General features: G+C 40.0%; 1 protein-coding gene across 1 annotated transcript in view; it reads left to right on the forward strand.

Annotated features, from left to right (window-relative positions):
* GPR176 (G protein-coupled receptor 176) overlaps window positions 1–8,023 on the forward strand; it is a 341,317-nt gene extending 333,294 nt beyond the window's left edge. The window contains exon 15 of the mRNA XM_059913664.1: window positions 7,201–8,023. Within this exon, the coding sequence (XP_059769647.1) occupies window positions 7,201–7,247 (47 nt within the window). The 3' untranslated portion in view covers window positions 7,248–8,023. The remainder of the gene's footprint in view (window positions 1–7,200) is intronic.
* Window positions 8,024–12,051: the final 4,028 nt, after the last annotated feature.

Raw genomic sequence — 12,051 nt, forward strand, 5'->3', positions numbered from 1 at the left:
CACTGTTTATATCAATCTTTTCCCTAATTCGGTTAACCTTATTATTACCAATGTTTTGAATTCTTTATCTGGTAAATTGTTTATTACTATTTTATTACTTATTTTTTCAGGGTTTTTCTCATCTTTCAATTGAGAGTAGTTCCTCTGCCTTTTCATTTTGCTTGACTTTCTCTGCTTTTGTGAATTTAGGTAAAACAGTTACTGATTGTGGTCTTAAAGGGGTGTTATTATGTGGGAGCATCCCTGTGAGGACTGCGTGTATCACTGCCTTGGGTGGGAGAGCTGGATTGAGGTCAAGCCAAGTCATATTTTTCCTCAGGGTTTTCTGGCAGCTATCCCCTTGGTAGGGGGTGGGGCTGTAGATATAGGGGCTAGAACTGGTGCTGTGTGTGAAGTAGGACTCCCTCTCTGCTCAGTGGCTGTCACTGCCCTGTTAGGGGTGAGGTCTGATCTCAAGTTGCTGGAGCAGAAGCCCTGGAGGTTGGGCCCGAGCTGGCTCTGCTCCCTTTAAGTGTGTGTTTTTCCCTCTCCCTGTACCAGGACCCTTGTCGCAGAGGAGGGGGTGCTGAAGTAAGTGGGGCCCATGCACAGAAAGTGGTCGGATGTGATGCTTGTGGAGGCACCCACGTCTTTGCTCAGACGCAACCTCAGGTGCAAGTCCCCTTTGCCCCTCACAGCTGATCACTGCCCCCAGCCTCTACCAACCCTGCCGTGTGGTGGAGCCACTCTGCAAGGCTAGCAGGAGTCGTGTGCCCTCTTGATGTGTATCAGGAGGTGAACTGTGGTGGAAGAACTGCTGTCAGAGATCTGGGTGGCTTCTGAGGAGCCACTTGAGTAAACGCCAGCTGTGGCCACCGCCACCCAACCCGGGCTCCACCTTGGGACTGGGTTGCCTCTGTGTCCCACCTTCGAGTCTTTTCTTGGTCATGGGTGCCTCAGATCCAGTGCCATGCTGTGGCATGGGGTGAGCAGGGCTGGAGGTCATCAGGCTGGGCACACGGCGAGACGGTTGCGGTTGCAGGAAACCTGGCTGCCCTGAGCAGACGTCTCTCCGCCCTGCCTGGGGGTAGTCAGTGCACCTACGCTCCTTAGGGGCAGAGTCCAGGCTTCTCATAGCCCTTCTGTTTGTCCTAGTGGTCCTCCAACAGCTAAGGGGGCTTGTCTCCCCTGTGTAGGACCCCAGCCTGGGGTGCCCAATCTGTGGCTCGAACTGCTCACTCCCCAGTGCAGGTGTCCGCCCGTGTAATCTCCCTTTTCCTCCAAGTCCCCTTCCAGGGGCACAGGTCCCAACCCGATTGCTTTTCTTCTCTTCCTGCCTGATTCTCTGTGTATCTTTCTTACAGCCTTGGTTGTATAGGAGTCCTTCTGCCAGTTTTCAGAGAGAATTGTTTCACATGGAGATGTGTTTTTGATGTGTTTGTGGGGGAAGGTGAGCCTCACGTCCTTTTATTCTGCCGCCTTGACCCCTCCTCCTGAAATACTTCATTTTTCATGTTTGTGCTTTAAGCTTAGTGGTAACTACTGTTATTTGACTTTCTGGATACAAGCTCCAGTAAGGTCAGTGTTGTACTCACTTACTGTTGGGGTTTCAGGAGATCGATAAACAGTACCTTCTCTTCCCCACCCCTATCAAACCAGTTGAGAGATGGGTAGGTTCTGACAAATGGAGATCCAGGAGGTTGGCTTTATTGCTGATGAAACGTAGGGGATTGTTGTTACCTGGGCAGGCAGCCAAACGGTCTCCCTAATGCTACACCCTCACAATGAACTTACACATCCAGTCACTGGCAGAGGTGAAAATCCTCAAGCCTCACCCCTGGAGACCTGTCCACGTGGAGCAATAGTACAGAGGAGCAGAGGGGCGCCCTGGGCAGAGGGTGCTGACCCCCTTGGAGGGAGGAGTGAGCTGAGCATGCCATTTCTTCCCCTGAACTCACCAATCAGATAACTGACTGTTCTTCCCATGGGGAGAGGGGAGGTGGGGTGGGGTGACGCTGGATACGCCTCCACTGTAGGTTCCTCCACATGGAAGTGTGAGGAGAGTAAGTGGTCTTTGGTCCCATCAGCCTGGGAGACACCGCCAAGTACACCGGTGCTTCAGGTCTATGGTTAATCTAGTACTTAAGTATCTTATGCTGAATTGCTTTCTAGATCATCCAAAAGGCATCTATGCATGTACAGTATTCTCTTTTTCCCAACAGGCACTTGAACTGCTTATCAACATAAATGCATATCACAAAGAGGAATATATGATTAACAAATAACAACAATAAAATAGGGCAAAAAGGGACACAAAGTCACATAGTAAAGAAGGGGGACAGGACTCTATTAATTCTTCAAGGACAAACCAAGTGGAATTTCCCATAGGACCCATTTAGTGAATAATGTTCTTAAAAATTTCTAACAAATGCAATGAGTCAGATAAGGTTGTTTTTAAAATAACACCCCTAAGTGAAAACTAGGGTGACCAACTGTCTCGGTTTGCTCAGGAGTGTCCTGGTTTTACACTGAATGGCCCTTGTCTTGGGAAACCCTCAGTCCCTGGCAAACTGGGCTGGTTGGTCACTCTAAATTGAAACTGAGAACATAAAACCAAGGAGCAAATTAATTACCCAAAGGACAAAGTTAATAGAGTCCAGGTAAGTAGCAAGATTTGAGGCTAGAACCTAGATGAGCAGAGAGATGCCTTGATCACCCACCCACCAGCATGATCTGGCCTAGCATTAGGAGTGTGGGCTGTGGGTGAGACAGACCTGGGTTTGAACCCTTGCTCGGCTTTTAGCAGATGTTCTTATGCAAGTTACTTAATCTCTTTCTCCTCTCTACCTTGGTTCCCTTATCTGTAAGATAAGATGGCTTTAGTACTTACCCTCTAGGGTTGTAATAGGGATCAAATGATAAAAGCCACATAAAATGACTAGCTCAGTGACTGGACTTGGTTGGCCTACATAGTATATATTTAACATTTCATCAGGAGATTTCTCATAAAAGCCTGGCTTTCTGACTTTTCTAACAAATCAGCAGGTCTTCCACCGGGGGGGGGGGGAGAGCTGAATAGCAGATGTTCCCTTTAGAAGGAGCATGTACTCTCCTGGAAAACATGGCCCCTGTCTGGCCCTCTCTACTTCATGTGCTTGATCGTTTGGGACCATATGATTTCCATCCCATGTTATAAGCCTTTGCTGCTTAGAGTGTTGTCCAATCACTGGGGGCTCGTTAGAAATGCAGGACCTAAGGCCCCTTGCACTTTAATAAGATCCCCCTGTGGTACTTACAGTGAAGTTTCAGAAGCACTGTTACAAACCACCAGAGCATTATTCCTACCCAGGGTGAAGGTAGAGATCATCTGGGAAACTTTTGGTTTGTCTGTTTTATACCTATGTCCAAGGCCCTAGCCAGACTTACCAAAATCAGAGTCCCTGATATGGAGTGCTCAGTCTGTCAAATGAATGCAAGCCACAAGATTTTGCTGTGCATATTTGAGAAATATGGCATTCAGTTTAGATGTAAGAAAGCTAATTATGTTATCCTGTTGGGGTCCTCAGATGGAACCGGTTCTAAACAGTGACAACTTTACAATCTAAATATATTTCATGTTGAAATTCTGCCCTTCAAAGGATCTGATCGTAACTTGTTCAGTGAAGCATGGCTGCAGGTGGACTGACTTTTGGGAAGATGTTGCAGTTTGAAGGAGGTGTGTGTTAGTGTGTATCATTACTCATACCACCTGAACAGTTTGAAGGGAACTAGATTGTTTTGAGAAAGTTTTCATTGTTGTACTATAGTCTTACTGGTTTGCAGTGGAGCCCGTGAGATTCTGAAAATACTACTACTACTAGCTGACTTTTTTCTTTTCCACTAAAAAGTATTTTGTCTTGTTCTCAGGGAAATGTTTAACTCCTCATTGCTTTGATGGAGTTCTCTTTCTCTCAGTGTGTGCCTTCAGGCCTCCTAGTTATTATTTGTTAAATTACTTTTCCAGGGCTACTGATTGCTTCTCAGATGCTCTTAGTAACTTAATCAACCCTCCAAAGTTTCTTTGATCAAAATATCAGAACTGCCATGTTAGAAATTCCCAGGGCTAATTTCTGTTTTATGTAAGACCTTAGTATATAGTAAATTTATATCTGATGAATTTATCTTTTCAAGTTACTTTCATCTAATTTTCTTTAATTCAGTTCTTCTTCAGGTAGACTTTTCCTATAAATATTTGCCTCTGATTATTTTCTCTAAAATATCACTTTCTCTGTTTTGTTTAGTAGTATAAAATGAACAATGGCATGTTGGAGAGTTGATGTTTAACTGTAATGAACTTATCACTTTATCAGGTATTGGGAACTTCTGATTCCATTGCTTCATTCAAATTGAGTAAAAGGAAAAAATGAAAAAGTTACTGAAGATCATTACTGTAGACTAGATCTATGGACCAGTGGTATTGGCATCACCTGGGAGCTTGTTAGAGCTGCAGAGTCCCAGACCTACTGTATCAGAGTCTGCATGTTAACAGGATGCCCCCAGCAAGTGATTTGTATGCACAGTAAAGTGTGAGAAGATATGAATTAGATGGTTTGCTAGTCACTCTATTTTAGGATTATAAAAAATACCAGCATATGTGGTGGTGGTGAAAATAATGTCAGAAAGTATCTTCTTTCCCATCTGCTCAATCCCTGCTTTATCTTCTTGAATTTCATTTTAATGAAGGTCACTACCTTTTCTAGATTGTCTTCTTATCTCCCCAACCATCCCTGTTGTCCTTCTTGTGGGTAACCTTCCTCTTAGGCACTGAGAACAAGCATGTCCTAGCTTAAGTTCTCTACTCTTTCATGGTTAGTATTTTATTTGGAGACACACTTAGCCAGTATGGGATCATCTATGCTTTGTGTACTTTTGATTTTCAGACCTCTCTCCTTGGCATCTGCCTCAGGTCCGCCTGGCATGTTAAGCTTTACTGAGTCCATCCCTTACAGCATGCTTCTTACCTCTGACTGCACATCAGATTCATCTGGTGAGATTTAAAAACAGGTTAATACCTCGGTTTCATTCCAGAATTAAATTGATTTCTAGGGGTTGGCTCTGGGCATCTGTATTTTTTAAAGTCAGTTCTGAGGATGGGGTCTGGGTGATTCTGTTGTGTAGCTATGATTAAAACCACTGCTCCAGGGCTCCATCGTATTCATTCATTAAGGATGCTGTTCCTAGGTTATCAGGTGAGTAGGACATGATCACTGCTCTGAATTATTTCATAGGCTATTGATGAAGGCAGGAACTTAAGCAGATAATCGCAGCATAGTGGGACAAGTAGAATATAAGAGCTTCCTGACAAAGTATTTGACAACACTAGAGGGAATGATGAACACTGGAGAGACGGGGAGGTGGCATTTGAATTGAGCCTCCAAGGATGAGTGGTCATTTACTGGGTGGGCAAGAGGGAAAACACTCCAGATAGAAGGACTAGCACTTATGAAGGCTTGGGGCTGTGGTCTTATCATCGCTCATCACATGTGTGGGCTACTGAGGTGCACTTCTCATCCATCCCACCTTCCTCTACATCCTGTTTACTGTTTCCTCTCCACGCATTGACACTTATCACTACATTTCTCACTTTACTTTCTGAAACTCCAAATCATTTACCCTTAATTATTAGGTTGATTTTTAAAATTACAGCTTTATTGACATCTATTTTAAATACCTGTGTTAGTTTCCTGTGGTTGCCACAACAAATGATCACAACAGAAATTTATCATCTCTTAGTTGTGGAGGCCTGAAGTCTGAAATCAAGGTGTCAGCAAGGCCATACTCTGCTTGGAGGCTCTAGGGAAGGTTGCTTCCTTGCTTCTTCCACTTTCTCAGGCTGTTGACACTCTTTGGCTTCTTTGCTTTGTGACCACATCCCTCCAGTCTCTGACTCTGTCTTCACATTGCCTTCTTCTCTCTCTGCGTGTGTCTCACATTTCCCTTTGCTTTTCTCTTAAAAGGACATTTGTTAATGAATATAGGGCCCACCTGGATAATCCAGGATGATCTTATCGCAAGATCCTTAATTAATTATGTTTGCAAAGACCCTTTTCCCAAGTAAGATAAGTTTCATAGGTACCAGGGATTAGGATGTGGACATAACCTTTTTGGGGCCACCGTTCAATGATACCATACAATTCAGTGGGTTTTAGTATATTCACAGAATTGTGCATCCATCACCACTATCAATTTTACATCATTTTCCTTACCCCAGAGAAAAACACTTGCCATTTTCTCCCAACCCTCCAGCCCTAGGTGATCACTAATCTACTTTATGACTCTATGAATTTGCCTAGTCTGGACACTTCATATAAATGGAATCATACAATATGTGGCCTTTTGTGTTTGGCTTCTTACTTAGTATAATGTTTTCAAGGTTCATCCATGTTGTAGCATGTATCAGTACTTTACTCTTTTATTGTTGAATAATATTCTTTTGTGTGGGTTTACCACATTTTCTTTATCCATTCATCAGTCGATGGACATCTGAGTTGTTCCTACTTTTTGGCTGTTATATGTATCTTGGTGTGCACGTTTTTAGGTGGATGTATGTTTTCATTTCTCTTGGGCACATACCTAGGGGTAGAATTGCTGGGTCTCTGGTTACCTTTTGAGAAACTGCCAGACTTTTCCCAAGCAGCTGCACCATTCACATTCCCAACAGCAGTGTGTGAGGGCTCCAGTTTCTCCTGATTCTATTTTATTGTCTTCTTTTATTTGGTGCTGTTGTCAGTTCTGCCTTTTCTGATAACATTCTCACTAAGAAGAATATTTCCATTCCATTTCTGTTAGAGTCACAATTTGTTTCTCACATTAAAGAAATGAAAGGTGATTAGTTTTTATCTACCCTAACTGTAATATTTACATTTACTTTTGGTTTCACCCTGCTTCCCAGAAACTTAGTACAAAGAAAAAAAAAATTTATGCCTGTCTCCAAATCCATAACCATTTTAGCTCTCAAAACCCAAAAAACTCTCCTTCAGCTATAAGCTCAATGAAGGCAGGCACCTTATCTCTCACTTTTTCTTGTAAATTTTGTATGCAGCTTGTGGTGAGCTGTCCAATATTAAATGAGAATGTGATTATTGTCTCATGTGTAAAAGGATTTAGTGTTTTATAGGCTGATGGTTTTTCTTAATTATGCACAGATTTCTGACATATTTGGTTATTGTTTTTAATGTGCAGATGAACAGGAGACTGAAGATGCAACAGAAGAATGTAAAGAATCTTAAGCAAAGACTTGCTGGGGTGTGCTTTTAAGAAAGCTGGTAAATTAAGTTAAATCACATTTTTTCCAAATTCTTTGAATTCAATGAATGCATTATAGAGACCATTCCTCAAATGATGATTTTAATGTTTGGATTCTCTCTTTCTGGATCACATTTCCTTGATATTTTTGAGACTCGTGGTGTAATTGTTCAGTGTTTTTTCTTCATTGAAATTCCTGGGAAAATTTTTTATTGCTAAATTTGCAACATCAGGGATGTGTTATAGAAACCAACATTTTATGTACGTGTGCTACGTTAAAACTAGTTGAAATACTATGATTGTTTCGTATTTGATTTTATACGTTGCCACTTTATTGTGATTTAGACAGATTTGATCACCATGAATTGTAGTTTTGCCCCTGCTTTCCCTTCTTTCCTCCTCTCTAATGCCTGTTAAGTAAGTACAACTTGCCGTGGAGAGAAACGAATTTTCTCAACAAAGCAATGTTAGGCTATCCTTGCTATCTTATTAGTAATGGTACTTTTCATAAGCAGAAGTTTGACTGAATTATTACATATATTATATTTAGTTATTTTCTTTCAGAGTTTGCCTTTTACAATGCAGCAAATAAAGATCAGCTACTTAAAAAAAAGTAACCTGTGGTACTATTTTAAGAGAGAGGGTTTGTTAGTTACAAGTGAGTAGCCTGGATTCATGAGAACATTTTATGTCAACACGCCATATGATGAATTGGCATTAGAACTAGAAGTCCAATTTATTTCTGATTCTAAAAAAAAAAAAATGAGCTATTGTGCAGCATTTAATGAAATTTGGAATAATGTATATGTAGCATTATTATTTTTCGCTCGAATGTTTTCATCTACTGATATTGGATAATATTAGTGATTGCTTATGTCAAATTTGCTTGACTTTTTAAAGTGAAGACTTCTATAGCTACTGTTTTCAGAAGAATTGATAGGCAATTTCTTTTTCTAGCCTTCTTTTTCAGTTTATATTAAAACAGCAGTGGTTCTTGATGAAGTTAACGTGCTACAGTGTAATTTGTCTTGATGCTAAGAGTTTTGCTGTGGGTTGCCAGCAGAGGTTAAAAGTCATGATTTTGGACTCTCATAGGAGTGACGTGTGTGTTGTAGGGTTTGGGTCAGAACAATCAGAGGAGAGAGGTGATATGGATGGGAATTGGCAGTGGTGATAGAGAGGAGCCATTTTTGCCCGTAAGCCTTTCAGAGGAGTGGGGCTTTCTAAACCCATGTGCTTCTGGTGTTTGACCTGTATGTGTATGTGTGTGAGAGAGAGAAAGAGAGAGGGAGAGGGAGGGAGAGAGGGAGAGCGGGAAAGAGGGAGAGAAGGGGAGAGGGAGATAGATGTTGGAGAGAGAGCTTATGCCTTTATAAACTGTTCCTGCAAATGGTATTTGGGGCAGAGTGAACCTTTATGTTACAAGAGTTTAAGAGAAGGAAAGGAAAACAGAATGATCTTAAGTAGTGAATTTTACCATTAAAAGAGGTGACACCATTCCATAGCATGTCAACTGAAGGTACCTCTGATAAGAACTGGCAAGCTGAATTTGTATAATATATTCAACATGAAGGCTCCAGATTAAAAAAAAAAAAAAAAGAAAGGTTGCCCTGATAAGGAAAGAAAATGTTATTAAAAAATAAGTTTTTATTTTAAGGTTCCTTTTAGACCTGAGTGTTTACCCCAGAACAAGCTAGAGAAGAAAAGATATAACAGAGCAAGAGCTAATTCATTTCAGGAATGAATTTAGGATCTTAAAATTTGAGGTTTTTCTACTTATGACTCCTCAAGAAAATTACTGGCATCACCTTTATTGTCAATTCCCAGAGGACCTAAAGTTTATTGCCGTTCTATCCAACTCTTTGAAACGCATGACAATAAAATAGAAGGAAAAAGCTATACCCTGATGGCATAATTTTAATTTTTAACAAATCCTGTATTTTAGTACAACCTGATAACGAAGGTCAGTCTTGGAGTGAATATGCAGCATGCCTGGGGAAAACCTCCTGTTCCCAGACACTTTTTTCTGTCCCATCTTGATATTTTGAGTTACTTTTGTTCTGTTACTTAAAAGTGAATTGGAATTCTCTCCCAAGACTTCACACGTTGAGCTGCTCTGAGAGTGAATGATGTCATGTTTCAAAGAATTCTTTCTTTCAAATCAGTTTTCCAAATTTTATAACCATTACCAACACCTTCTAGTTCCTGACTCTTCGCCTGGATACCATAAAATGATTTGGCAATTTATACTTATATATGACTATGCTACCCTAGATAGATGTTTCTAGAATGAGAAAGATCAACAAGGGAAAAAGAGTCTATCTCACTCAGTCCTTTTTGTTTTAATGGATCTCAAAGCGAGACCTTTAACCTACTCATAAATTTTTTTATTCTACCTGTTCTTATTAAAACTAAAAATTGGCCAGTATTCTACATTCATGGTTAGCCCACCTGAAACTCAAGTTCTGCTTATTGTAAGGCATTGGGCTTCTCTTCACAAAATAATTTGATTTTTTATATGTATATATATTTTTAGGATTTCTTCCAAATTCGACCTGTCTCTGTAGTCATCTGTTTTTGACCAAAGTCAAAGTCGTTCTCCAAAAAGTGTTACCTGTAGAGTTTGACCCAACTATTCAAGGACAGTTCTTCCTCCATTAACGTTTCTAAAGCTTCTCCACAACGTGCAATGGTGTTGCCCGCCCAGAGCCCTCATTCATGGCTCAGAAGATATAGCTGTGAATTCTATGTGCTTCACTTCTGTTTTCCTTTTTCATTGTTTTTAGAAACAGAACTGGACTTTGAAAAGGATTCAATAAATGACATTTAGTGACACTGGTAAAATATGAACTTGTATCCTTTTGGGTCCCACATCTTGGGGGGGACATTTCTCATTGCGGTGTTTTTAATGTGACAGGTTAATTTGTTGTTTTGTTCTTCTATTCCACAAATCCAGCAAATATGTCATCTAAGCAACTCAGTCTTCCTAAATCGTATAGGAAATATGAATGTTCCTGTTACTTACTGTGATTTCTTTTTGTATATACTCTATTGGTTTGAGGATGGAATTTACCCATACCTCATAACATAAAGCCAGAAAACAAACATGGATACAGTAAGTATAAATATAAATTTCCATATGATTTATTGTTGTTCCTTGTACATAAGAAACAGTAATATACAACTTACACTGCTTTAGAATGTAAAATGGATAAAAATGTGTACAAAAAAAGCACATTCCTAGAAAAGTATTGGCAAATAGTAAAAACAGGGAGGAGGGTAACAAGCAAAAAACAAATCAACAAAACAAAAAGAAAAACAAACAATTCTTCAATTCAGTGTGCAAACATTTTATAAAAATAGAAATACTAACTCTACAGGCAGTATTTCCTGATAAATTATTTAAATAGCATATCTACACAATCTGAGATATCTATTCCAATGGCAATGAGAAAATAATTTATAAAAATAAAGCAATGGTATACAAGATGATAGAAAAACACAACTTTCAGAAAATGTATTTAACATTTCAATGCTATTTCCTTCTTGGGAATACTTTTCTGTGAAGAATTTTTATACTATGTACAACATTGACTTTTTTTTTTTTTAGGTACTACAGTAGCTTTAAGTTTGTTAGACACTTAAACTCTTTTCTGCTTGATCCAAAAATTCTTTACGCAGTCACACAACAAATGAGGTAATATTTGTATACAAGTTTCACCTTTGTCATTTTTTTCTTTTGGAAAAAGGCAAAAATAATAAATGTAGATGCTTTTCATCTCCCTGGAAATAGGCACAAGGGATGGAGCAAAACAGTATTAAAGCCCTCCTGGCTTTCTTTGCAAACTAAAAACACTTGCAAATGGACAACCAAATAATTCCACTTGAAAAAATAAAGGAAAAAAGAAGAATCCCAAATCATTCAGTCTAAGCACAAAATGAAGAGCAGCTTGCCGGGCTGATTTCCTTGTGCCATTCCTATGAAAGTTTTGCTGATCAATCTCAACTACCAGCTCTCAAACACTTTCCATATGAAACCTAGATTCCAGGTAGAACAGAGTTAATAAATAATCTGTATTTACAATCTTACAGTCATGAAGACTTGTAGCAAAGATGATATGCTTATGCTTCTTCCTGTTCCATGAATAGTCTTTCAGACAGATCCTCCAGAATAAGTAAAAAATAAATATTTTACATTGTAAAATGTTTGTTTAAAAAAAAAAAAAAAAACCAAACTACAGTCCAAAAGAGAAAATTGGAAAACTCCATGATATTCAGGAAAAAAGAGAGAAAAGGAATGTCTTAGTTGATAATTTTGTGCCTTTCTAACCATAAAAATACAAGCACGGCTACCCTTCCCTTGGGAGGTAGCCCAGTGCTAACTGAGATGGTAGGTTTTCTTATTTCCCTGCTACATCTGCACAAGCTACGTCTGGAATACAACTGACAGTTTCAATATAACCAGGCAGTGGCAGCCAGCACTGCCTTGTGCTGCTTTAGTTCTGACTCCCTGTTCTGGTTGCTACAGGTGATGTGTAAGGGGTGGAAATCCGGGAGGAAGTCCACAAGCCAGTCTTTTCCTTCCTTCCCTGCTTCTATTTAAGTGCCTATTTACGTGGGTCAATCAGCTAACATGGGTCAGCATCATGAAATCCATCAACAGTCTTTCCCCTGAAAATGATTTAGTACCGAAAATGTAACAGTCCCTCCATGTTTTCTTCATACAATCGTCTCTTGGGTATGCGCCCTCCCCTTAGGGCTTCGGCCCCGCCCCCCCCCCCCCCCCCC

Source organism: Balaenoptera ricei, chromosome 2 (assembly GCF_028023285.1).
Source record: "Balaenoptera ricei isolate mBalRic1 chromosome 2, mBalRic1.hap2, whole genome shotgun sequence".
In the NCBI taxonomy this organism is placed as follows: Eukaryota; Metazoa; Chordata; class Mammalia; order Artiodactyla; family Balaenopteridae; genus Balaenoptera; species Balaenoptera ricei.